At 40.1% G+C, this 26,473-nt stretch overlaps 1 protein-coding gene across 1 annotated transcript in view; it reads left to right on the forward strand.

The window, feature by feature from the left end:
- Window positions 1–24,794, forward strand: part of ATP10D (ATPase phospholipid transporting 10D (putative)) — a 38,334-nt gene extending 13,540 nt beyond the window's left edge. The window contains exons 6-22 of the mRNA XM_062575515.1: window positions 139–270; window positions 1,273–1,400; window positions 1,547–1,799; window positions 3,179–3,414; window positions 4,682–4,870; window positions 6,929–7,544; window positions 8,795–8,895; window positions 9,804–9,930; window positions 13,073–13,257; window positions 14,933–15,242; window positions 15,882–15,958; window positions 16,478–16,603; window positions 17,104–17,304; window positions 19,844–19,924; window positions 20,165–20,269; window positions 21,886–22,073; window positions 23,416–24,794. Of these exons, the coding sequence (XP_062431499.1) occupies window positions 139–270; window positions 1,273–1,400; window positions 1,547–1,799; window positions 3,179–3,414; window positions 4,682–4,870; window positions 6,929–7,544; window positions 8,795–8,895; window positions 9,804–9,930; window positions 13,073–13,257; window positions 14,933–15,242; window positions 15,882–15,958; window positions 16,478–16,603; window positions 17,104–17,304; window positions 19,844–19,924; window positions 20,165–20,269; window positions 21,886–22,073; window positions 23,416–23,836 (3,476 nt within the window). The 3' untranslated portion in view covers window positions 23,837–24,794. The remainder of the gene's footprint in view (window positions 1–138; window positions 271–1,272; window positions 1,401–1,546; window positions 1,800–3,178; window positions 3,415–4,681; window positions 4,871–6,928; window positions 7,545–8,794; window positions 8,896–9,803; window positions 9,931–13,072; window positions 13,258–14,932; window positions 15,243–15,881; window positions 15,959–16,477; window positions 16,604–17,103; window positions 17,305–19,843; window positions 19,925–20,164; window positions 20,270–21,885; window positions 22,074–23,415) is intronic.
- The last annotated feature ends 1,679 nt before the right edge of the window (window positions 24,795–26,473 follow it).

Consider the following 26,473-nt stretch of genomic DNA (forward strand, 5'->3'; position numbering starts at 1 on the left):
AGTTAGTTACTTCACTTATGTTTAGAATCTGTGTTCAAATACTAGTTAACAGAAATGTCCATTTTCCCAGAGCTTTGGCAATATATTTTAGTTCTGATGCCTGCTGGCAGAGAATTTCAAACTGTGTTGTGGTTACAGGACATGAAACCAAAGCCTTGCTGAATAACAGTGGCCCACATTACAAGCGCAGTAAATTGGAAAGAAGAGTGAACACTGACATTCTTTGGTGTGTTCTGCTTCTACTTTTAATGTGCTTAACTGGGGCGATAGGTAAGCAAGAATCTGTAAACTCTATTTCCCTCTTTCGTCTTACAATTCTTACTGTTTGATTTTGAGGCTGATTCATTTTAACTGCTCATCACAGAAACTGCGTTTACTGTGTAATTCCCTAGCAGTCGGGGATGCTGCCAGCTTTGAGTTCATGTTGTCATGTTGAATCTGCAGTATAGTCAAGGGGTTTATTTCTGGTGAAAGTTCTTAGGTCTGGAGCCCATTTCTGCAGTTTATTTCCCTATTCCCTCATTAGCTGTTCGGTAGAACTCAAAATTTTTCTCAGGAATTCTCAGGTAAAATGAGATACGTGTGCAGTATTGTGGGGAGAGGTTTAGTTTGAGTAGAGTTGTAAGGATTTAATATTTTAGGAGTTGATTAGAAAGTGAGCTTGAGTACTGAAATCTGAATAGTCTAATTTTTTGGCAAATCAAAAAGCTATTTAAAAGATGTCTAGAAAGACTTCTTCAAACTACACTTAATAAACATGTCTTATGCACTGGAATCACAATATGTGTTAGCTGAAACTGCTTTTACCATTGAGTTTTAAGTTTCCTACTGTAAACGAATCTTGTGATTTACATAGAGTCTTTTCTATGCCAATATTTATTTCACAGACCATAAACTGATTAGTTTGATTAGAACCTGATGATATGTCTACACAGGTTACGTGAAACCTGGACAAGCAGAGATGAGACAGTTCATTGCCAGAAATTTGAAAATTATTTTTTGAAGTGTTTGGCAAGTGTAACTAGTATTCCTTTAGTTTTGATAGGTGCTATATAGATGTGCTATTGGTACGAATGCAATAAAACATTTATTCATGAATGCATTGAGCAGTTAATTAATTTAAATGGGGTTTCCCTAGAGGAAAAGCTCGAGAGAAAATGATTATTTAAAGATTTAGAGGTAACTGCAGAGTAGAACAACTAACACCATGACCCTGAACCGCAGTGCAGTCTACATAAAAGTGATTCACTTTATCTTGTTCTTGTTTTCAAGGCCATGGAATTTGGTTAAGTAGGTATTCGGAAATACCCTTTTTTAACATTCCTGAGCCAGATGGGAAATCGATTCCTCCAACATTAGCAGGGTTCAATATGTTTTGGACAATGATCATTTTATTACAGGTAACTTTGGTCTGTTTTGAACATGGGCCATATTAAGTTTTTATTTATATCCTTGGAGTTACCCTTCGGCTTCACGGGAATTGCTTCAAGTTTGTAACTGGTCAAGGAGCTTGATTTCGTTTAATTCTCATGTTTTATTTTGGTAGGTCTTGATCCCAATTTCTCTCTATGTTTCAATTGAAATTGTCAAATTGGGACAAATTTATTTAATCCAGAATGACATGGATTTTTACCATGAGAAGACAGACTCTACTATTCAGTGTCGAGCACTGAACATTGCTGAAGACCTTGGCCAGATTCAGTATATCTTCTCTGACAAGACTGGAACTCTCACTGAAAATAAGATGGTTTTTCGAAGGTGCAGCATTGCAGGACAGGAATATTGCCATGAGGAAAACGGTAAGACATGAAACAACATGCCTGCATGATGTGTCCTTTCTCTGTTCTCAGAGAAGCTGAAAGTTTATAGGGGTCAGGTGGACTTTGAGGTGTGTGGGGCAAAACACACTCATGGAAGGTGTGAATTCAGACTGGTCCCACTGATAGTCATTCATTTTCCCTTGTTATTTGTATCCCTTCTTATATTTTTGCTGTATGGTAAGAGACTTGAACTCTGTATGTGAGGTGCTGCTGGACTGATAGCCAAGTTTCAACATTATTATGTATCACAAACAAAATGCTCTGTTTTCTCTGGAGAAAGTCATGTTTACTACATTTTGCTTCTCTCCTTGTAGTTTTCAGAGCCAGACCATTGAAAAATTGCCCATCTAGTCAGTCATCTCTCGCGCTTGCTCTCTCTCTTTTATTTTATTTTTTTAAAACTAGAGTTTCAGTGCTTGCCCAGTGTTTTGGGGTTCAAACATCCTATTCCCTACCACAAAAGATGCTTACATGTATCCTGTACCACTTCTATGGAGTATACCTTACGGCTCCAATTCAACACACTGCTGCCTTTGAGAATGCAATAACCCTAATAAAATGTATCCTAAAGTCAGATCTTTAATGTTAAGGTAGAAATCAAGTGGATATATACACGGGAGTGTGTGGTTAGGCTCAAAAGGTAAGTACCTTTATGAAACAAAAATCTTGTATTCTTACCTACATCTTAGGCACCTTTGTCAGCGGAGAAGTCAGAAAGCAATGTTACCGGAATTATCCAGGCTGCCTCACTGAATTACCTCATATCAGAATATCTTTTCTATATACGTCTTGTGGGAGCCTATCTGTAGCCTTCTGAGAGCCTGGAGAAGGTACAACTCCAGACACAGGAGGAAATATAGAGTGTTGTAAAATCTTCGATTCAATTAGCTAATTTGTTAACTAGATAAAAACACAAAGTTTGTATTACCATTGTGCTGTGCAAGTACTAGTGACTGCAAACATTTGATATTTCATTGGTAGGCAATACAAGTATTCTGTATGAGATCAAAGAGGAGATGCTGACAGGTAGACACATGAATCAAAGCAGTGCATTAAAAAACTGCTTGTGGTTATGCTGGTTTTACTGCCAGATGGCATTGCTTGCTTTGTGTGAGCAAAAGGCACACCCTGCTGGCCACAGCAAGGAATCAGTTCAGCCTTTCTTTTGTTGTCACAGGCGCAGAGGGTTGCAGACTGTTTTCACCGTAATTTCTGTACGTCTTTTGAAAATTGTGTATTGTATGTACTAAACTATGTACTAAATTCCTTACTAAGTTTTGTTTCCTAAGCCTCTAGACAGCATTTTAGAAAAAGTTCTTTTTGCTCATAAAACAATAATTTTGTTGCTCTTTCTGTAGCAAAGAGGTTGGAATCCTATCAAGAGATGGATTCAGAAGATGAGGATTTTCCTGATGGTCAGTGTGGCTCTTTGAGCCTTATGTCAAAATGGAGGGGGCACAAGAGCAGAGCAGTGAATGAACCTTTGAGCAAAAGATCTTTCAATCAGTTGCCTTGTGGTAACCCTGCATTGGGAGGGGAAGATGATACCAGTGATGTTTTTCATTCACGACATGTTGCTTTCAGCAGCCGCATTGTAAGTAGAATTTGCTGGAATTTAATACTAAATTTCTGGAGTAACTCACGAAGGAATCTCTTTTACCCTGTTTGAACTGAATGTTTGTCGTGTAAGAAATCCTTTCTCTCTTCCATCAAAATGGGAGCCTCCAGTGGTTGCTTGGTTACAGCCTATTTGCAGCATAACATTTTAACATTTTGATGAATGACAAAAATAAAATTGAGGTTTGTTGTTTATAAAGACAGGCCAGAACCGTTATAGAAGTATAAGTTGTTAATACCTGTTCAAAGCTGTTTATGTAAAAGCAGATGGGAAACAAAGACCAGTTAGGGTAATACTATTTCTCCTGTCTCTCCTGAACAAATCTTTTAGACCCATTTTTAAGTGAATTTTTTTTTTAGAGATTTAAGGTTATATTAGGTATCTAGGTAGGGCTTAGACTGTTCCCCCTAACATCCTCATAGACAGGCTCAGGAAGTGCAGGCTAGACAAATGGATAGTGAGGTGGATTGAGAACTGGCTAAAAAGCGGAGCTTAGAGAGTCATGATTAGTGGCACAAAATCTAGTTGGAGGCCTGTAGCTAGCACTGGAACAGGTTGCCCAGAGAGGTTGTGGAGTCTCCTCTGGAGACACTCAAAACATGCTTGGATGTGATCCTGTGCAGCGTATCCTAGGTGACCTTGCTTGAGCAGGGGGTTGGACTTGAGAGGACCAGAGGTCCGTTCCAACCTCAACCATTCTGTGATTCTGTAATATCTAAATGACCAATATTCCAGTTGCACTTACTAGGGGCTAGCAGGGGTAAAAGTGCTGTTTCTGTTACCTGAAAGTATTCAAGTAGTGTTAGTGTTGAAGAGTCTTACAACTAAGATTGTACTCACCTGTCGTGGCACAAGATTTGCTATTTGCCAGGGGCTAGTACAAGGCACTGAGGAGGGCAGCATGCTCCTCCGTCTCTAGTAAAACCAGCTCAGCATCTGACAGGGATGGCCCTTTATTTTAAAGAAAGAGATTGTATGATTTTTTTTATACTTCATTCATCTGTATTTGATTCTACCTCAAGAGATTGAGATTAATTTGAAACCTTTTAACATGGATCTCTTGAATCAATTGTCAGTAGTGTCTGGACAATTATAATTTTCCCCTAATATATGAGCTTTATATGGCACTTTTAAAATATATCTCAAAAGAATTTGCCACACTGAAGTTATTTGTGCATGAAGTCCCATTTGTGACTTTCAGGACTTATATCCTAATGGACAGTTTTGTTACTTTGATTGATAGGAAACAGATGTTGTACCAGACACACAACTGTTGGAAAAATTCAGTCAAATTTCTTCTCGTTCTTATCCACAATCAGAAGAAGCCAGCAGTGAGCCATGTTTGGAGACAATGTATATCACCGACTTCTTCCTTGCTCTGGCCATCTGTAATACTGTAGTAGTTTCAGCCCCGAATCAGCCACATCAGAAGGTAAGATGGCCTTATTTTTGATTGTTTGGACATATTTGCAATTAAATGTGCTGCCTGTAATTTGATTGTGAAAAAACCCCACGTAACTGGCATTTACAAAATGATCCTTTTCTCTGTTGTTTCTTTGCCTTAGAAAGGAAATAGTGTACATTTACTGAGTGGAATGAGTTCTAGTGCTGGCAAGGCTTTTCTAATGCAGAAAAACTTGACTTGAATAATTTGCTTCTATATATAGATCTTTTGTAACTTTTACAAGACATACTTTGAAATATAATTGTGATTATAATTTTTTCTATATTCAAGTTGTCTTTTGTCAGGTATGTGCATAGCTTTCAGAGCGTCCTAACACTCAGGTTACCTTTACAAATAGATTATTGTAGTCTGAAAAATAAGAATCATCTCAGAAGACTCCCAGAATGTTGGAATTGAAAGTTCCTTCCTGTTCTCTGGCTCTTTTGAAGAGTTCCTGCAAAAGTGTGGCAGATCAGGTATCACTGGTGTAGTAGTTTGAAGAAAAAGTGCTTCTCAGTATAGAATAACAAGCCTCACCTTAACTGTACAGTGGATTTGCTAGACTGTCCTAGGTTTAATGATCTTGAGACCTTGGATCTTAAGTTCTTCCTCAGACTGCTTGTTTTCAGAACATACATCCAACTTTTGTCTAAAGATTCTACTTTCTTTTTTTAATTCAAGTTGCTTTCCAGGGTGGAATTTTTATAACACTGTCTCTTACAGCTTCTGACTGTGTTGCAGGATAACTCCTAAATTCGACCTTGATTTATTCCACATACATGTTCCCCCCCCCCATCATTTCCATTTACTAATTGTATCTTTCAAATAAAATCTTTCAGTGACATGTGCAGAACTAGATTTTGCTGTCCATCTAGTCAGTGAACCTACAATCATAGCTGGAGACATTCCCAAAAGGCACCCTAAGGAGTATTAGGTACCCCTTGTGTATAAATGACCCTGATGTTTTAGTATACTCCAGGCATTCCCAAACAAATCAACATAATAGGCAACCTACATTTGAATATGTGTTTAGGGCAATGGTATTCATAGTTACTATCTAGCCATTCCTTAAGGATGGTGTAGAAAAGTAGGCAAAATTTTCTTTTCTTTTGGGGGGATGATATTTCTGAGTGATTCATTAACAGGGAAGACCTCCAAGTCACTAATAGGTGGGTTGTGAGGAGGGATATGGTGTAAAGGTTCTGAGTTCAGGGTTAGGGAACAGGAGTTTTCAGTTTTTCCTTAGGGAGAAGCAATACAAGGACGTATGTTCCTGCATTCCCATCTGCATGATGCTGAATAGAGAAAGACTACAAGTTGCAAGCAACTGGGGTAGAACCGAAACCAGCATCTGTCCTTTCTTGATGCTTTTCAATGACAAAGGAGAATGTGCTTCCTGGAGATAACTCATCCATAACCTTTCACCAGTGATGAGAAAATGAGTGTCAGCCATGCATACCTTATTCACTGTTCATAAGCTATTTGCTGCCCAATTGTTTTGAATAACAGTAAGCCAATTATTTTACAATAGAGATGTCTTCTGGTTTAAATTCAGATGTTAAAAAAGTATTGATAAGGTATTGTATTTTTAATATTACTTGTAGCTAATTACTATGAAGGCTACAGACTCAGTTTCTTCTTTGCAAGTATCTTGCTGATTCAAAGCAAGAATTAAAATACTTAGTTCCGTTTGCCACAATTTTTGAAAGCTATAGTCTCATACTGACTGTTTCGTTACTGAGTTAGTTCTAAAGAGCAGTATTACATGGAATCATGAATCAGACTTGGAATGCATGCATTTTTCAGATCTGAAATATTTTTACAATCTGTGTTGTTTGAATAAATACAGCTCTTACAAAAGCTGTTTAGTGCACTCATATGATAATAGGTTTATTTAAACTGACCATTTTTAATATGAGTAATCATAATCGTGGCAGATTTTGAAATACTATATTCATTGAGAAGTATACATAAAAGCAGCTTTCTTTTAAGAAATGAAATGTGAAAATTTTAACTTGTTTACTTTCTTTATCTGTTCTGTTGCAGATGAGGCTGTCTTCACTGGGTAGGATGCCTATTAAATCCCTTGAGGAAATCAGGCAGATGTTCCAGAGGTTGTCGGGCCGGAGACTAAGTTCCTCTCCACTTCCAAGCATAAAGGAGTCATCAACTGAAAGCCCAAATAGTTTTTTGAGCAAACTATCTGTTTTCAGAATGAAACTAGCTTCACCTGCTTCAGATGGGACTGCTCAAAGCGCTGCTGAGCCTCACTGCAGTGACAGCCCAGAAAGCCCCCCACTACCTCAAGAATTAGAAATGGAGAATGTAGCTGCTAGCTATGATCACCACGTTTCTGGTTTCTCTCTTAAACAGTCTCCCTTACCTAAACTATGTTATGAAGCTGAGAGTCCAGATGAAGCTGCCCTGGTTCATGCTGCCAGGGCTTATAAATGTATTTTACAGTCTAGGACTCCTGATCAAATAACTGTGGACTTGGCAGGTCTGGGATCTTTAACATTTCAGCTTTTGCATATCCTGCCTTTTGATTCAGTGCGAAAAAGGATGTCAGTGGTGATTCGGCATCCAGTCTCCAACAAAGTGGTGGTATACTCGAAAGGCGCAGACTCGGTCATGATGGATTTGTTGGGAACTGCATCAGAAGGTATTTTATGTAACCTTATTCTTGGCTCACCTTTGTCATTCTCCTGTCTAGTTGAACAGAAGAGCCTGTGCGATTTTTAAGAGGAAACAAGTAACCAAGCAGAAGTCTATCTGTTAATAGCTCCTTATAGGGAATGCAGAAAGATATTATTGCTTGTCACCCAGATATGATTGTATTTTGTGTTGTTATGGAAACTGAGAACAAAAACGTTGCTGTCATTCAAAGACTTTAGTGGTGTGTTAAAAAAAAATCTGTTTATAGCCAACTGAAGTATTTCTAGTGATAAAGGAAGGTCATCTGCTCAAGTAGTTGGCTGAATGAGAACCCTATTTCTGCTACACAAGGAGAGATACTTGATAGGCTTTATTAGAATGAGATGCTTCCTGGCCATTATCTATGTTAGTGTTTCTGAGCTTTTGGAGAAATGTGGTAGTAGCAGACGCTGTCACTTGTGTCGCTGTCTTCTTGAATATTGAATATTTCTGTGTTTCTGGGTGTAAAAATAATAGCCAGTGCCTGTAAGGTTGTATGATGCCTCCTGCTGGGCTTTGTTGTTCAGGGCTAAATGTTTTTGGAATCTGCCGCAGGAGAGATGCATGATCATGCTCAAGCACTTGCTAGTATTTATTCATGCACTGTAACTAACACTACCTTGTTTTTTAATTGAAAGTAATAAAAAGCAAGTATTATCTGTGTATATTAGGGAAAAAAAGTATATTTTAGTTCCAGAGATACTCTTTTTTTTTTTTTTTTTTTTTTTTTAATGAAGGTGTTTCTCCAAGTTTTGTCTCTCAAGGTAAATGTGCAGCCTAACTTCTACAAGTCTGAAGTTACATGAGTTGATTGCCTTTCTGGATGTTGCACCCTTTAAGGGTTATTTTTTTAAAAAACTTCTCTGTGACTGTCCTTTTGGCTCCCTCCCACTATACCAGTGACAAAAAACAGCCTGGTGGCTGAGGTCCAGTTCATTTTAGAAAAGTGTTTCATTTTAGAAAAACATTTTGAGATGCTGTTGTTATCTGAAAGGCTTGTCAGTGCCAGACTGATTCCCCATCACTGCCTGTACAGACTGGCACACTACATGCTAACCAAAGACACAACTGCAGTGCATTCTGCAAACATGAAGATAAGTTCAGAATTAAAATAAAATCTGCTTAATATTTGGCTTTTTAAACCATATTTAGACCTGCAAAACTTCCAATATATTTAGTCCAAGAATTTAATTTCCTTTCTTTGCATTTGTGTAACAGTAGGTTCAGAAATGGAACAAAAGAAAATTAAAGAGAAAACTCAGAGGCATTTGGATGACTATGCTAGAAGGGGACTACGCACTTTATGTATTGCTAAAAAGGTATTTATTTCTTTATAAATACCTTTTGAGGATGTTTACAGTTCACGAGCAACATGAGTGGTATCACCTATGGAACAAACATCACTACTTCAAAAAAAAAAAAGATCGTATTTCCGTGTTTTGTTTATCTTTGTTCTTTCAGGAGGTGTTTGTAAGTTGACCCAAATCAATTCTTAAATTTAGTTAGGTAGACAGAGTGTTGTCAGTGTAGGATACCAAGCAGCTTAATAGTTTTATTCTCCAATCAGGTTGACAAATAAGCCTGATTCTTTTACATGAGCTCTGTTGGCTTGGAGCCGAGTAGAGTAGGTTTCGTGTGAAACTTGCCCTGTTTGCCACTATTTTCCAAATATATACAACAAATGAAGACAAGCCTGTTTTATGGGGTATCACAAATAGTTGACAGTGTTATGAGGTCTGGATGCAAAACTAAATGATGTTTTGAGATTCTGTTTTGAATTCAAAGCTACTTGGAAGCAAAATTCAGTACAGATTCAAACAGACAACAAAGCTTTTTACAAAGCCTCCTGCAAAGTGAAAGCCCAGGCTGGGCAGTTGTACAATGCTCAAAACTGAGGCTTTGGTGCGGTGACTGTGTCTATGCTGCCATTAAAGAGCTGTAGGTAGTACAGTGTGCTTCCTGGCCTTTCTGCCTTCCATCTAAACAGAAATGTATCAGGCAGCCTCCAGGCATCTGCAGACTGCTGGTGAGCAATGTGTGCTGTGAAGCCTGTCAAAGCCTTCTAACAATTTATTTAACACCGTACTATGTCTGTGGACATGCTGCGGCACACATGGACTGCATTACAAGGGGCTGGGCTTCCAGTATGCTGGCTCTGAGGACAGTTTTGGGGCAACTTTGGAAACATAGTATAGATACATCCTATGTGTTTTTTCTCTCTTTATAGGTGATGAGTGATGCAGAATATGCAGAGTGGTTAAATCTTCATTTTTTAGCAGAAACCAGTATTGACAATAGGGAGGAGCTGCTGCTTGAATCTGCCATCAGGCTTGAGACGAAACTCACCTTGCTCGGTGGGTAGAAAATGCTTTCACTCAGAGAGACCCCTTTTAACAGTTGTACTGTGAATTTACCCAGAAAGAACTGTGCTAACCTGATTTGCATAATACATAGCTTTCTGGCAATCTAGAATTTCTTACCACTCTTGAATTTTCTTAAACCTTGTTGATAAGTTTCTACTAGTTGCAAAACCCACTGAAGGCAGGTAGTGTTCTGTTGTTTGTAAAGCACAAACTTTTACTGATTTTTGTGCTCACTAGAGTGTTTGTCATCGTAATCCCGTTAAATGATAGTAACAAATCACAAGCCTTCCTGGAAAAAGATTTGCAGGGATCCCACTTCTGGACATATGTCACTGTTGCATTACTGGCATGGCCGGTATGCTGGTGCCGTGTCTGCCTATACTTGCATGGAGATAAGAAGTTAGGTATACTTCTGCAGAAACCATCCCTCTGATGGTCATTCAGCTATGCAGAAATTAGGAAGTCAAAACAAAATGGAAAGTGTTTAGTGCAGATGTGTAAGAGGTGAACTGTTGACAGTCTGCGATAATAACTCTAGAGAACTGCCCAACAAATGACATTTTGACAACGAAGTACAAAGCTTTGAATGTGGTGGTAGACAGCTGCTACTAGAAGCTGAAGAGAGACAGATCCATTTCTTTGGAAAGCTTTTACTTCCCTAATTTTGTGCCACCCCTGCTCATGACAAATAGCATAATCCTTGATACTGAAAGGAATTCGAGGATTACTGGCTTCACTCTCTGGAGAGAAGCCAGAGCGGTACTAGCTGGTGTAGTTTTAAGGATTGATGCACAGTACAGGCATCCTTATGTATTGGAAAGTCAGCAGAGGGGAGATCTAGTTGCTTTGGAGACCTGCTGTCCTGCAGGCAGAGGCATCTTGTATATCTCATGTCTTTGGTGGGACAGTAGGCAGTAGTGGGTTGGCCCATTACTTAGCATTAACGGGCTAGAATTTTATTCTTACTGCCATTAATTAGCATTAGATGGGAGTAAGAATAAAAAAGGTAAGTGGCTTTATACTGCCAAGGTTCTTGCTTCAATACCTGTACTAGTTATCACTGCCTGGGGCATGTGTATACTGTGATCTGCAGAGCAGAAGTACGTACAGCACTTCTCATTCTGCTTCTCTAAGCTTTCCTTTGCTTTTTTAGTAACTATTATCTGGTGTAGCTGCAGCTGTAATTCTGTGACTGTGCTCTTAGGACTGAGAAATGAAGAGACTTTGTCCTCAAAAAATGACAAGCAAAAATTCAAATCATCTCAGTATTGCCAGGATGGTTGAGAGGCCAGCGGTGGTATTGTAGTCCATTGTGTAGGCAGGTATGAAATCCATGTGGATATATATGAAGCCCCAGACCTTTAACAGAATGGAAAGCTGTTTCTGGAAAGAATAATTGTAACACAGAGTGGTCAGCTGAGTGCAGATCTGGCTTTTCGCAGTATATGTACTAAAACTGGCTTCTGTTGGATTAAGAAGTAATCATGTAAGTGTATAGAGTGTCCAAGTCCAAACAAGAACTTTTTGTTTATCTCTTTCCTAGTTGTCTGGCATCAGAGGTTCGTCAGAGAAGTATTCCTGCATCTTAGTCCCTGACCAGTGGTCATGAGTTCTGTGGTGGCTCTCAAGGTGGCAGCTACTTACTGCAGGCTGTAGCTTCTGGATGCTGTAGCATCCAAAGTTAGCCTGATCTTGTGGTCCTTATCCATCCCCATATCGCAGTCAGCTGTTTATAGACAAATTGCTTACTACAAATTACCTACTAGAAACACTAGTTGGGGAAACTTTACTGTGAATTTTTAATTATTTGTCTCTTAGAATGAACTAGATTCAATTGGCATATACTGATGTCTTGTTAACCTCACCGTCACCAGAATAGAAGATTTTAGAAGCTGGTTTTAGGGACACAGTTCTACCTGTTGTGCAGACCAGAAGAGAGGGTGTGACTATATTAAAGTCCCTGTCTGTTTTATTGAAAGTCTTTCTGTAATCTACTAAGATAAAACATAATACTATCTTGCATATTGAGTGGTAATATAGTATAATATGATGTATATTGCACATAAGAGTGGTAAGCTGATCAAAGATAGCATTTTCTACATTTTTTTTTCTTTCTCAGATTTGCTTCTTTTGGCAGCTTTTAGTTTGGTGGGAGGGGGTTGGGGGTTTTTTTTGTTTGTTTTGTTCCCCCCCCCCCTTATACACGCATCCATTTTCTGTACTCTGATCCTTGTCTGGAGGAATATTTTGACAAGAGTAGCTATCCGCCAGGCTTCTGAAATCCCTGCCAGAGTAGGGGCCCTGCAAGGAGAACCAAAGGAGGGGCAACTTTGTCTGTCAAAAGTAGGTGATGATGGCGATGGTGGAGAGGGTGTTAGAGCAGGTGTTTCCTCCCTGTGGGGAAATAGGTCTGCAGGGCTAGCAGTAGGAAGGGCATAACGCTTTCTTAGTTTAGTGCTATGTATTGGAGAGACTTGAGACAAGATATACTGCAGCTATGAGGGATTGAGAAACTTCTTGATGAATGGGAGAACTATCAGAACTTGCAATATGCAAAAATATATGTAAAAGACGGGATTTTGGTGTAGAAGAGGTGGGCACTTGGGACAAGAGATTCAGCTAGGAGTAGGGCAGAGAATAAGAAAGAAAAGCAGGACTTAAGATAGCAAATATCAAGGTGATGCATGAAAAGAGGGTTTGGGATAGACTGAAGTTGGAGAGAATGGAAATAATGGAGTATAACTGTCACGAGGAGTATAACTGTCACGAGGAGTATAACTGTCACGAGGAGTATAACTGTCAAGTCTGGGGTCTGCAATACATTGGGGTGGCTGGGAGATACTGAGCAGGGTTGGGTTTCTAGGCGCTGTAGAATGAGACAACCGAGATGGAAAAAGGTTGGGTTAAAGAGTTGGAGGCCACTGAGGCTGTAAGCTTTAAGGGCGGTATGTGTCAATGACCAGGCTTTGGGACAGAAGGATTAGGGAATGGAGGCATTCCTCTGCCCAAGTATCTCCCAGTAGGGTGTCTGTTTTGGGGTGCCTATACAAAAGACCATCCTGTCCTGTCATTCTTGCAGCCTGTTGGTTTTGGAAATATGGTGGCACTAATCCTTCTACCTGTCTAAATTAAGGTGCCACTGGCATTGAAGATCGTCTGCAAGAGGGTGTTCCAGACACAATACAGGCATTACGGAAAGCAGGAATAAAAATATGGATGCTGACAGGCGACAAGAGAGAGACAGCTGTCAACATTGCCTACGCTTGTAAACTGCTGGAGCCAGATGACAAAATCTTCACTCTCAAATCACAAAGTAGAGTGAGTCAAAAATTACACTTTTGCTCGAGAGAGGGTTTTGTTTTGTTTTTCCTGCTGAGGAATACACTCACGCTATTTTACAAGGCTATATGGAAAAATAAAATATCCTCTGTTTTCCCACCTGACAAAAGGGGGCATAATTTCTTAGAATACCAAAATATTGGAAAACTAACAGTTTGCCTCCCTGAGGGTGCAATATTTTGTATGTTTGCAACATCTGTTTCTTTATATACAGTCCCTAAATGATGATTTATTATTTTAACTGGGTAGACTGCTTAATTTCTTTTCATGCTAGATTAGAGAGCTGACATACTTCGTATATTATAGGGATTTTGGAAGGCCATGAGTTACAGCATATTAGCAATGTAATAATTATTGCCATGGAAATTGTATTGAGTTAAAGTTTTGTCCTGCTTTGTGTCGTGTCTTCCCTCAGCTCTTGCTTGACTTGCGTAAATGTACAAGGAATTGTCTCATTAAAATGCATTGCGCACAGTTTTTGACACAATTAAACTACCAACAATTTTAATAGAGAAAAAGCTTTCCTCTCCCACCCGAAAGTTGAGTCATGTGGTAAACAGTGGTAAGTTGCTGTTTTAGGTGGCAAGTTTAGTCCTACTTGCTAGTTGTGCCCTTTTGTTGATGTTTATAACTAGCTACTCTTCAAATTTTAATTTACCAATTTTGGGTTTCTCAAGAGCAAAATTAAAAATTGTGAGTGGTAAAGTCAACCTGTGAAGTCTCTCCTCAGAGCAGACAAATGAAATTTGAAACTACTTCTCTAAAGGACTAGAAAATTTTTCTAAGAACGTTTTCCTTCTTATACGGTACTTCAGCAATTTAAGTTGTGTCCACCCTAGAAGATTGTGTGGCCAGTGATAACTGTTGGGAAAATAAATTGAAGAAGAAAGCATTTTTAGTCCAGTTGTGCTTGGAGAAAGTATTTGATTTTTATTAATACTTTTTGCCTTCCACTTTGCCTCAGAAACATGGACAAAGAGTGTCTTTGTCAACAGTGAGAACTGAGCCCCTTTTACAAAAGTACTTTTCTTCCCTAGAACTGGGCTTTGAAATCAAAAATAGACAGGATCTGTCAAAATAAAATAACCAAAGATTTAAAAGTACGTTTTTTTAATGTATCGCACACAGTATGTATATTGTTTAGAAAAACCTTTTGAGTGTCTTTTATTGATTCTGACAAGGTAAAAAATTGCACAAGGCCAGTTAGAATCCTTTACAGCTCACCTATGCACTGATTTGAAATGCTCCTTTGGCTTTGCATGCCACCCAGAACAAATGTAGAGAGCAAAAGCCTTGCAAAAGCAAAGCTATATTTATGCTGCAGAAATGTTAAGGATTGTTTTTCTGATGGTCTGTGAGCAGATGTGCTTCAGTATTTTCCCTCTGTTTTGTGCAATACCCAAGTGAATATACTTAAGTAAGGTTAAATCATGGGCCCGTTTTAGAAACATCACCCACTGATGATGGGCTCATTTAGCAGCTTCACCCCTTCTGATTTTAGAGGATTCTTCAGCCCCAAATCATAGTCCTGCTGAAGCAAGTAAACTGCTAGAGCAGCATTTGACCTTTTCTCCATGTGTATTTTATAAATCAGAAAGAGAGCCAGAATACAAACAACATTTTAGTAAGATGCCTTTCTCTTGTCTTCAATTAGGATGCCTGTGCCTTGGTGATGACTGCAATTTTAGAAGACATCCAGAAAACTAATTCTACCAAAAAAAAATCCAGTCAGAAACTTCTAAATTACTCTGCAAGTCCCTCTACTCAGGCTCCAGGGTTCAGTGCAGGCCTGGTTATTGATGGAAAGACTTTAGAGCATGTCCTTCATGACAATCTACAGAATACTTTCCTGGAACTCACAGAAAAATGTCGGGCTGTAGTCTGCTGCCGAGCTACACCACTGCAGAAGAGTGTCCTGGTCAGACTGGTACGAAGTAAGCTAAAGGCAATGACGTTAGCTGTAGGTGAGTCCTCTAGCTATTTTCTGTTCTTCAGAAGGACATAGAAGTTGGTTTCTCTTCTGCTATATTTTTAGTAATGTCTGTAATAAAATTTACTTACACTGGAAGGTAATCCTTTGAGTCATAGTTGTCTCTGGCATAAGATGATGTTACTCTTCTAAGCTAGCAAGTTTGGGCCATAAATTGACTCCTGGTGATCTTCTAACACAACAGGAATAGGAGTACTCATGCACACAGTGTTACATGACGTGTTTGGATGGGCGAGTGAGATTTTTCCATTGTCATTCTCCATCACAAACCCCCAAAACACTGAGGTAGAGGAGAGATGACTGGCTGTGATGTAAAACATCTGTATCTTACTTTTCAGCATACAGACTAGATTCTGAGAGAAGGAACATGTGTGGAGACTATTCTTCTATTCAGTCTGACCTTCCACATACTACTATTGCTCTCCTTAGAATTTTCCATAGTTTGCACTGTTGGCTACAAAAATAATTTTCCCTAATCTCTGTGGAGTTCTAGTATATTTGTCTTTTCCTGCCGCTTACATGGCAGTACGACAGCCAGCAAACCTGTCTCCAGTTTGCATTCCAAATAAGAAAGATTAGTTTTGAGTTTTTTCCTCTTCTCTTTTCTCTAAAGGTGATGGTGCCAATGATGTCAGTATGATCCAGGTGGCTGACGCTGGTGTGGGGATCTCAGGCCAAGAAGGCATGCAGGTAGTGTATACAAAGACAGCTGCAAATGACAGCAGACTCTGTTTTAAGTCTGTTCAGAGTTTACCCCGGAGGCCCAGTGGCTCCACAGGCCGTTATTGCATATGAGGGAGTTTGCATCCTGAGCTCATGCCCAGGCCTTTCAGGAGCTCTGAGAAGTTGAATGCCGCAGAGGTTCAGACTCCAAGAACAGAGCTGATTGCCTGTCACCAGACTCCCAGTTACTTGCCTGCTGGCAGGAAACAAGCAGCCAAAAGCATTAGTGACTTCTGTGGATTTTTGGGTTAAACGTAAAGGCAGACAGTCTTGTTCCTGTGTATGTTGAGTTGGGCTGAGTTGCATTAGTGTAAAACATTGTACAGAGGAATTCAGAGCTGAATGAGGGTAAGAGTGTAATTGCTGTGCAAAACAAACCAGAAAATAAGGGTTTCCAGTAGTACAGAAGTTGCCCACTTGCATGTGTTTGAAGCTCATCTTTAACTATTTGAATACAACATATCCTTTCCTTCATGTGTGTTGCAGGCTGTGATGGCAAGTGATTTTGCAGTCTCTCAGTTCAGACACCTAAGAAAGCTGCTGCTTGTCCATGGTCACTGGTGTTATACCAGACTTACCAACATGGTCCTATACTTCTTCTACAAGAACGTGGTATGTAGCTGTGCCATCCCAGGGAAATCACAGTTTGCTGATTGAAGTGTGTTGAAGGGTGTGGTTTGGCTTCATGTTCTTTTTTAGTTTCTGTTATGAATGAGTTCAAAAAGAAACAAAGAGCATACATCAGACAACTTAGTTTTATGTTTACATCTGCAGAAACCAGTGTCCACTCCTATTCCTTGGTTTGAGTTTACCACTCCACATGTGTTCAGATAGCCATTGTCCATTCTGCTTAAAAAGTGGGTAACAGGCATTAATAATGTGGTGGCAGAATGACTGTTTAAACAAGCCATGTATCTGGCAACATTTTTTGAAATCTGAAGATGAGTGCTACTCAAATGTAATTTTAAAATGTGGGATTGGCACAGGCTGTACAGCAATTATACTTAATTTTCTCCAGATTACTGTAACAATCTGTCTTTTTTCTTCCTTTTTCAACTTTTAAAAACCTTGACTGTGGGTTACATTTTATTATGTTGTCTTTGACTTTTCAGGCCTATGTGAACCTCCTGTTCTGGTACCAGTTCTTCTGTGGATTTTCGGGCACATCAATGACTGACTATTGGATCTTGATTTTTTTCAATCTCCTCTTTACATCGGTGCCACCCATCATCTGTGGTGTCTTGGACAAAGATGTGTCTGCAGAGATACTCATGCAGCTCCCACAGCTGTACGTGACAAGCCAGAAATCTCTGGTAGGTTAAAGAATGCCTGGCCTGGCAGAATAAAATGGTCAGCATTTGAGCCGTTTCTTTCTTTCTCTTTTTTTCTTGCATGATTCTCGTCAGTCAAACAAGAAGTTTAAAACTACTTTCCCTATTAGAAAAGCATCCAGGCCTGTGCAGTATTTGCACAAATAGAAGCTGTTGTTTTCAAAATTTTTCTTCAAGCTCTTTCTCAGCAATACACCCAGTTTTATCAAGCATTTGGATAGAAAGAGAAATTAAGGACTTAAGTGAAGCAATGTACTAGATAAATATTGTTACCAGTATGTTCAGTTCATTTATTGACTTGGCTGTCAATATGCTTCCTCAAAATGTGTTGTTTTTGAGCATCTGGGCTTACTATTAAAGATACAGGCTTCAGATACTGGTTCTTCCTTGTCATGTACAGGGTCAGCTCCCCCAGTAATAAGGAACAGATAAGAACCTTGAGCAGATTCCTGCAGCTTTCAAATAATCCTCAAGAAAGCCTTGGCATTCAGGATTCCTTTCCCCCTATAGGTGTGTTCTGGAGTTCACGGCTCGCTCTTTTCCCCCATCTGTAGACACTGTGCTTCCTGTCTGGTTTATAAGTAAATGTACTCAAAACTTACAATACAGAAAACCACAGGAGTTTTGAAAGAAGAACATTTCTGACTCAAGATGATGTAAATCAATAAGCTTTTACCTGTTTTCTGCTTTGCTTAGCATGAATTGTAGTGTAATTTTACGTTTTTTAATTTAACACATTTAATTAAAAAAATAATAATTTTATCATAAAAATTTAAAGCAGTGACATACTGAGCCTGGGACAGAATGGGTACCGGTAGCCAAGTGAGGAGAAGCATTAGCATACAATTCACCTAAAACTCAACGTTTGCCTTATGATTTTAGCTTTTTGGTAACAAATAACACTAAATTAATGAGCTCCGGCATGTTGTGTACTAGTGGTGCAACCTCATCAGTATAACCCAGCAGAAGTCTTGCTCTGGTTTCGAAGGGAAAGAGGGATACACAGTGAGGACATAAGTTGATTGGTTTGTTTGTTTGGCTTCTGGATTTCTTTTTACATACCTTTAAATAACTTACTGCGCTTGGTTTGTAATGTTTTTGCTAAACCAGATACTTCTTTGGTACCAGTCTGAGTCTCTGTAGACTGACTGGCACAGGACTGTACTTTGTCAAAGCAGACAAAACTAAAAAGAGAGAGTTTTGACTATGTAAATGTTGTAAAGGCCTCAGAATTTGGCCCTTTATTTTGGTCTTCAAGGTAAGTAATTTTTTTCACAGACTGGTTAGCTGAGCTGAGAGGAAGTTTTTGAGACAATATGATCAGAATTACTGTATTATACAACAGTTTTTGTCTGCCTCTCTCTCTCTCTTTTTTTTTATGTTTTATCAGAGTTTTTTTTTTTTTTTTGTCCAGTTAAGCATTGTCTTGCTCAGTGCTTGGAGCATTAAGTAGTGTATCATTTTCTTTCTTGCTTGCAAGCACAATGAAATAACTGCTTTGAATTAAGTGTAGTATAAAAGGAGGAGAAATACTTTAAATGATGTAGAAGCATAAATATTGCACTGTGGTATCATAAGTGCACAATTCTGTACAAACTATGAAAATAGACAGTGACTTGGATTCGTCCCCCATAATTTGGGGCACTTCCCTGATAAAAGTAAATGAGAAGACTAGTTAATTTTCCATGCCATCTCCAAAGAGCAGTTCAGTACGTGGAGGGGCTCGCTGACTTTTTGGAGGAACCCATCTTGCCCTACTAACTGTAGGGGGAGTTCAGCGCAGCTAGACTACTCACCTATGTATGTGTCTCTATTTAGTGCCTGAAGTTAGGTGGTTATATCTGAGCCAAGGCCCATGCAGCTATGGTTTTGCAAGTGGCTGAGTTGTCCTAGCAGTTTGCGACCACTGAATGGGGAAAGTTTGTTCCTTTTCCTTCCCTCGCTTCTTTGCGTTGCGTCCCCTGTTCTCACCAGGTATTTACAATCCTTTTTGTAACGCCAGCTCTGTCCTCACATCCTTCCAAGAGCTCACTAAAACAGCAAGGTTTTATCCCAGCAGTTTGCATTCTCACATTCCAGTGAGTTAAGTTAGCTCACAGAAGTGCTTGGACAGCGTAGAGGAGTCGGCCAGCACGGATTAAGACCAGAAGCACATACACAAGAAGACAAGAAGGGAGAGGAGATGGAAGAAGAAAGTGAGACTTTGCCGTTCAGTGATGTTAGGGTAATTCATTGTCCCCCAGCCTTGTGCCCCCCTTGGTACTTAGCTGTGCTCTCGTCGGTCTGTTCTGGCAGAGACAGCTGTAAGATCAGCTTTCTTATATCTGCTTCCTGATTTAAATACCGACAGCTGGAAGATGCTCTTCATTCCTATTTTCATAGCACAAAAGGTGCCTTTGGATTGGGAAACTAACTCAAATTACTCCTGCAGATAATTTTTCCCCAAAACAAAATGAATTCTAACTAAAGATGCAGCAATTTGTTCAACTTGTTTCAGTGCCGTTGTCTTTTTATCTTACAGGCCTACTTGCCTTCAACTTTCTGGATAACCTTGCTGGATGCTTTTTACCAAAGTCTCGTTTGCTTTTTTGTGCCTTATTTTGTAAGTGCTGGATATGAAATACATTTATATACTTTGACATGTTCACCCAAGTGAGTTAGAGAAAAATGAAGTCTTTGCTTGTACTTGTAATATATAAATGTATACAACTAGGAGCATTGTTGCAATTGGGCTGAATTTTGTGCATGCAAATGTGTCCAATACTGAAATTATTCATGCTGCTTTGCATGTTGCGATGATATGTAAAGAATATAGTACACTGACTGTTACCTTCCTTTACAGACTTACTATGGTTCAGACATAGACATTTTTTCCTTTGGAAACCCTATAAACACAGCAGCACTCTTTATAATATTGTTTCACCTGCTCATTGAGAGTAAGACTGTGGTGAGTACTTTATTTGTTTAAAGAGTTTGTTCTTAGCATATAACTCTCAGTAAAGTTAAAAGAAGAAAGAGCTTCATATAAAAAACAGAATATATATAACTAAAGGGCCAAAATCTAGCTATTTTTGTTTATTTGGCCCTGTGAGCTCTCTTAAGGCAGCTGTATTGGAGGCAGTCGATTTACTCTTGTGGCTAAGGTTAAGAAAATTTGGCTTCAGAGTTGTTTGTAAATAGGGGACGAATCCTGCCTTACTGCTGAACCACAGGAAGTTCCGCCTGAATATGAGGAGGAATTTTTTCACTGTGAGAGGGAGAGAGCACTGGAACAGGTTGCCCAGAGAGGCTGTGGAGTCTCCTTCTCTGGAGATCTTCAAAACTTGCCTACACGCAATGTTGTCTAACATGCTGTGGGTGACCCTGCTTGAGCGGAGAGGTTGGACTAGATGATCTCCGGAGGTTCCTTCCAAACTCAACCATTCTGTGATTCTGTGATATTAGAGTTCTGTTGTTTTGGGGCTGTCAGTTTGGTTTAGTAAAGGGTAAAAATACCCAGTGATCTGCTGAGCTTTCGTTAGTTCCCAAGGCTTAGCTCCCATAGACAACAGTGTGAACTCTTGGTTTTGAATGCTTGGAACTGAAGATCTGTTCTCTAGCCAGGATGAACAATTTGAAGGTATGTTTCCATGCCAGAAAAGAACCATTATGCTGTGGAGCTGTAATTCCAGTTTTTAATTAAGCCTGCATAAGCTAAAGCATCTGTTGATATTATCTGCATTAGCTTGAATAAATGTAATGTCTTTACAAGGGTAATGTTTGCCTATTTGGCATAATTTTAGAGAAGATACAATAATATTTTAAGTAGAAGGACACAGGTTAATGACTTTTGCTTTTTCTCTTACTTTTGAAAGATTTTTTGGAATTGTTTTGTAATGGATGAAATTTCAAGTTGTGCTCCAGTCTTTTCATTCTTCTTGTGGGAGCGTGGTGGCACTTACAGTCTTTATTCAGGAAAATATGGGTAGCATGAATATATCTGTGCTCTGAAGAGCAAAACATTAGATAAATGGGCTGTCTTGGAAATTTTTGACTGAGCAAGCTGTCAAACCAATTACAGTATTGTTTCTAAAATACCACCAACTAGAACAAAAATAAGGCAAAACATTACAGAAAACTCAAATGAAGGACAATTAATCAACATCTCAAGTTATATAAGGGTGGTGTCATGTGAAAATCTTACTTCAGCTCGTTTGAGAAGGCTTTCTGTGTTGCCTGTGGATAAAGTTGTCACCTGAGGCAAATGACACTATCTTTCACAAAGAAATCAAGAGCGATGCCTTTAGTAGAATGAAAAAATTAAAATTACGTGACTAGGTTACCTATAAACTGTAGGAAGAAGGTTCTCTTCTTCCTGGGAATTCTGGGAATTCCTGGGAATGTTTTATATAAAGTTAACAATACTGTCTTTTTGAACGAATCTGTTACGTTAGGAAGCTGTCCTCAGAGGAACAGGGAGAGCATGTGTGCCTGTTTGTGCATGCATGTATATACACGTACAGATATATGGGTCTTCATGGTTTCACAGCTTCAGTCTGATTTGTTTCCTTTTCTAAATTGCAGACTTGGATACATACGACAGTTATAATTGGCAGCGTCCTGTTTTACTTTGTCTTCGCTCTGGCTTTTGGGGCAACCTGCAAAACATGCAATCCAGCATCAAATCCCTACTGGATCATGGAAAAGCACATGGCAGACCCAGTGTTTTACCTAGTTTGTCTTCTGACTACTTGTGTTGCTCTGCTGCCCAGGTATGTTTCTGTTTTGTAATTTCAGATTGCTGTTTTTAACAAATTAGTTTTTGAGATACTATAAATTTCTCCTCCATAGGTCCCCCACTGTAAAGGCAATTTCCCATCTTCACAGGAAAAAGCCATTTGAGGACAGCTGTGTGGTGACATGCTCTGCTCTCAAAGTAAATTTCAGTAAATACATCTGCCTTTCTGAGGAGGAGCTCCTTGAAAACTCAAGTCAAAACCCTGGTGTCACTTCCTTAGGCCAGAGAGCATGGTGTACCCTTCAGTCTTGCATTCCCCTCTAAGTGGAGACTTTTCAGACCTTGCACAGGATTACTCCAGAAGTAATCAGCAAAGAAAACCACAGGTGACAGCAGTGATCCCATAATGGAAACAGGCATAAGTGTATCAAAGTATTTTGTACTTCAGTGTATCACTGAAATACAAAAGAGAAAAGCTTTGATTCGGCAGAGCGGCTATAAATCTCCTGGTTGTTGGTACAGGGAGAGTAAAAGTGACTCAGCCTCACTGAGAAGTCACAATGCTTTGCATTTATTTCACAGTGACAAAGCAGTGAAAAAATCCATGATTAAAAGCTTTGCTCAACCTCAGCCGCCAGTGAAGTCAGTTATAATAAGGATTAATCCTGGAGTTTCATTCTGGAAAAGCACTTGTATTGCTGTATTCCTCTTGCTGCATGTGAGGCTATTGTTTCCGTGGCCTTTGCCTCTGTGTTCTTCTTTGTTTCTCTTGAATATTCTGGCTCCCAGAAAAGTTAGGAATTGTAGAAGGATGCTATGACAATTCTTCCCAGCTTTCAAGGTTTTAACACTGTTATTGTCAAACAGGAGTGATAAAGAAGTTGTCGATTTGAAGCATGAGCTTTTCTGGGCCCGATTGTTTTCTACAATAGCTCTAAACTCCTTATATATGCACTAAAGATCAACATGGCCTAGGGAACGTCTAAACTGACCTTAGTTTTTATGCCTTATTTTCTGGAGCCTGACATTATACACAGAAAGCTTCATTTTCAGTGTTGCCAGGACGGTGGCTCTCCACTGAAACTGCAAGTGAACACTGCTGCAGGTACCTGTCTGTAGGGGCACCAGGTCTAGCACAAAAATTGCAAGCAGTTGAGATCAGCATCTGTCTTTGGAAATGGCAGTTTAAAAACATGTTCTGGTGCAGTTTCTGGCCTGAGGGTTACATTCATTGAATGGCACCTGCAAAACTTGTGTTTCAGAGACTGCTGCAGCTTCAGGCTTATGTAAATGCTGTTTGGTTTCCTTTAGTGATGCTGGAAACAGTTTTGAATGTACTTCCAGACAGCTTGTTTGAAACCCTGTTTACTCTGTAGATACTTGTTGAGAGTTCTCCAAGGGACGTTGTGTCCGTCTCCGGTGTTGAGAGCAAAGCACCTTGACAGACTGACCTCTGAGGAGCAGAGGGAAGCAATTAAGAGATGGAAAGATGACTGCGTTGTGAACTGTGGGACCGAGTTCCAGGCTACTTCTGTGTCTTCCAGCTCAGCCACAGACACTGCATTGGGGGAAGAAAGCATTGCTGGTGTTTTGCCAACATCTAAAACACCTTTTCAGCCCTATTCCAGAGATGGGTTAGCAGAGGAAATCTCCTTCTTACCAGGTGTTCCGGATGAGTCTGGGAACACAAGCAGCCTGGACTCTGAAAAGGCAGTATTTCTGAATTCATCAAAGGAAACTAATGCAGACACATGTGGGGGTCATAACTCATGTGCTGAAGTCCGGGTGTGTGTCTGAAGAGGGCAACGGTGCTGTTTCTCTAGCACACAAGGCAGGTCTGAATGCCGCTTTGTGTGAATAAGATGCTTTAATGCATTTTATAAAGTCAGAGTGTTAATAGCAGGGCTGGTGTGTGCTGCCTCGCAGTTTTGTTCAGAAAAGGTAGATGGTGCACACGTTTGCTTAAAAGCTTTTGTATTTATAAAGTTTTTCAGTAATTTATTAAGATGTTCAAGATCTAGATGGCTGAATTTTTGACTTTTCACACAGCTGACTTTGCATAGTGCTTATCTCCAGTATGCAGCGTTGCATAACACCTCTTGGTGTTATGGACCCTGTATGAATCTGGATTTGCAGGATCCAGTTCAGGTAAGTCCTACCCTCTCATAAACCACCCTGCTGTCTTGCACTGCTATCCTAAAATCCTAGTGTTTCCCAGGATTCACAGTTTGCTGAAGTATAAAGTAAGCAGAAAGGCTGGGATGTGGTGTTACTAGTTGACCTGTTGCAAGACTTCATAAAACTCTTTCCTCTAAGCTCTGTCTCATGCCTCTGCTGGAAGATCCTGTTTTCAGCAGTAGGTAAGTCTGATCTTCCTTCAGGCCTTCTCTTACAAATAGCCTGAAGTTAGTGACATTTTTCTTCACTCCCAGGTGCTCTTAAAGTCCTCCAGACTTTCTTTTATAATAAACAGTATCAGTGTCTGTGAAGGCTGTTCAGAAGAGGATAGGCTCTAAATTTGAGCACTGTTGCATAACTATCTTGGCAATGTTCTGCCTCCGCCAGCTTCCCGCTGCTCTGCACACCACACAAAAGCTGGTTGAGGAGCAGGTGGCTGTTTCTGGAGTCTAAACTGTCTAGAATATAGCTTCCTTTTTACTTCCACCTCCAAAAAGTTGCATGGCCAATTTAGAGAGGAATTTAAGAAATCGTTTGTATCTGCTAGCACCTGTTGAAATAAACAGTTCTCTTCAAATTGTAGCTGCTAATGAATTATTAACATTGAGCCCATTTTCTGTTACATTTCTTTCTAAAACTTTCTGCTTTCAAGTTGCCAAGATTTGTGTGTTTATTTTTAGACATCATCTTTGGGGCAAGGACTCTGCTTTTTAATTGAACCATGAGTTTTCCTTGTCAATGATCAACATTACATATTTCACATCTTTTAAAATCTCTGGAAGAATTTAAACAAACACTGTGAGGTCTGAGACAGCTGCTGCTGCGCAGGGCAGATAGCGAGGGCATGCTAAGTTCATTCAAATGCAGCTCACCATATGTTATCCAAAGTTCAGAACCGTTCTGTTTTCAGAAGGTAAAATGTAACTAGGGCTGACTCCGTCCTTCATGTTATTTAGGAGAAAAAAAAATCCTTTCTGTTTAGCAGGTAGAAGAAAAAAGATTAGGTGGAACCACTGATAGCCATTTTTGTGGGTATTTATATTTATTTGGTTCAACATACAACAAAATATTTTTGGTAAGTTCTAATGTGGTTAATTGGAACCTTTGGAGTGAAAGCAGATGTTCAAGCGCTAGGAGATTGTGCTGAGCCTAGACTGGTTTGTGGTTTTGGTTTTAGATGTTTGTCTGTAGCGTACTTGCTTGTTATCTTTGTGCTTTTTGCAATTGGGAAAAATCGTTTAAAGGTCTAGGTTTTGAAAGGTCTGAGGGGGAGAGGAGAGGATCATAACTGCTGGGAGTTGCCAGGAGTGGACTCCAGTGAAGCGTCTCAGCTTTCTCTGCAAAACATGGAAACCAGGAGGTGGCCGAGAAGAAGATGCAAAACAGCCAGCAGGCTGAGCAGGGAGATCAGCTGGTGCAAGGGCTTTTCCTAGGAAAACAGGCCAGCTGGGCCGCAACGCAGGCATCTGCTCTGCTCCGCAGCCCCAAGGCAGGCTCAGCTCTACCTGTGTCATTCCTAGCAAGTGTTTTCCTGTTGTGAAGAGCTCCAAAGAAGCAGGCCAGGCCAGTGCTTTCCTACCTTCGAAGATAAATTTAGGGATTTTTTTTTTGTCTCACCTCTGTGTTTCTTCTGCTCCTTAAACCTTTCCTCACTTGCAGCCACAGAGAACAGATTTTCTTCTCTCTGCGTAACCACTGATGCAAGTGAAGACTGTTTCCATCATTTCTTTCTTTTCATCACGTTGGATGGTAGCCCTCATGTTTCTAGTCTAGCTGTAGCTGAGACAATCTGGGAAAGAGCATGTTCCATGAAATATGGCACCCTGACCTGGTCCCTCGGTCACTGGGCTGGCTCCCCCTTCACCCTCCCCCTGTTTGCTGCGAAGAGGCCTAATTGCAGCAGGCAGGTTGGGCAGTTGTGCTTCAGCCAAAGTGGATGTTTTGAGAAGCAAAGCCTTGGATTTTGGCACCCAAAATAATTGTGAAGTGTGCACTGGTGCTGGCGCGCTTGGGTGCTCCCGAGGAAGCGGTAAGGGGCTGAGGTAGGGCGAACGCTCCCGGGTGGGCTCTGCAGCTGAGCTCTGGCGGGCTGCCTGCAGCCGTCCGGGCGCGAGCTGCCCTCCGCTGCGCCCCCGGCCTGGCAGAGCAAAAGGCAGTTTGGGCTACAGCAGGGGACTGTGAGCTGCGCTCCTTGGACGTCAGGTGCGGGGTCCTTTGGTCACCTTTGCTGCAGGAGCAGCACCTACAGCTACCTAT

Source organism: Rhea pennata, chromosome 4, assembly GCF_028389875.1.
Source record: "Rhea pennata isolate bPtePen1 chromosome 4, bPtePen1.pri, whole genome shotgun sequence".
NCBI lineage: Eukaryota > Metazoa > Chordata > Aves > Rheiformes > Rheidae > Rhea > Rhea pennata.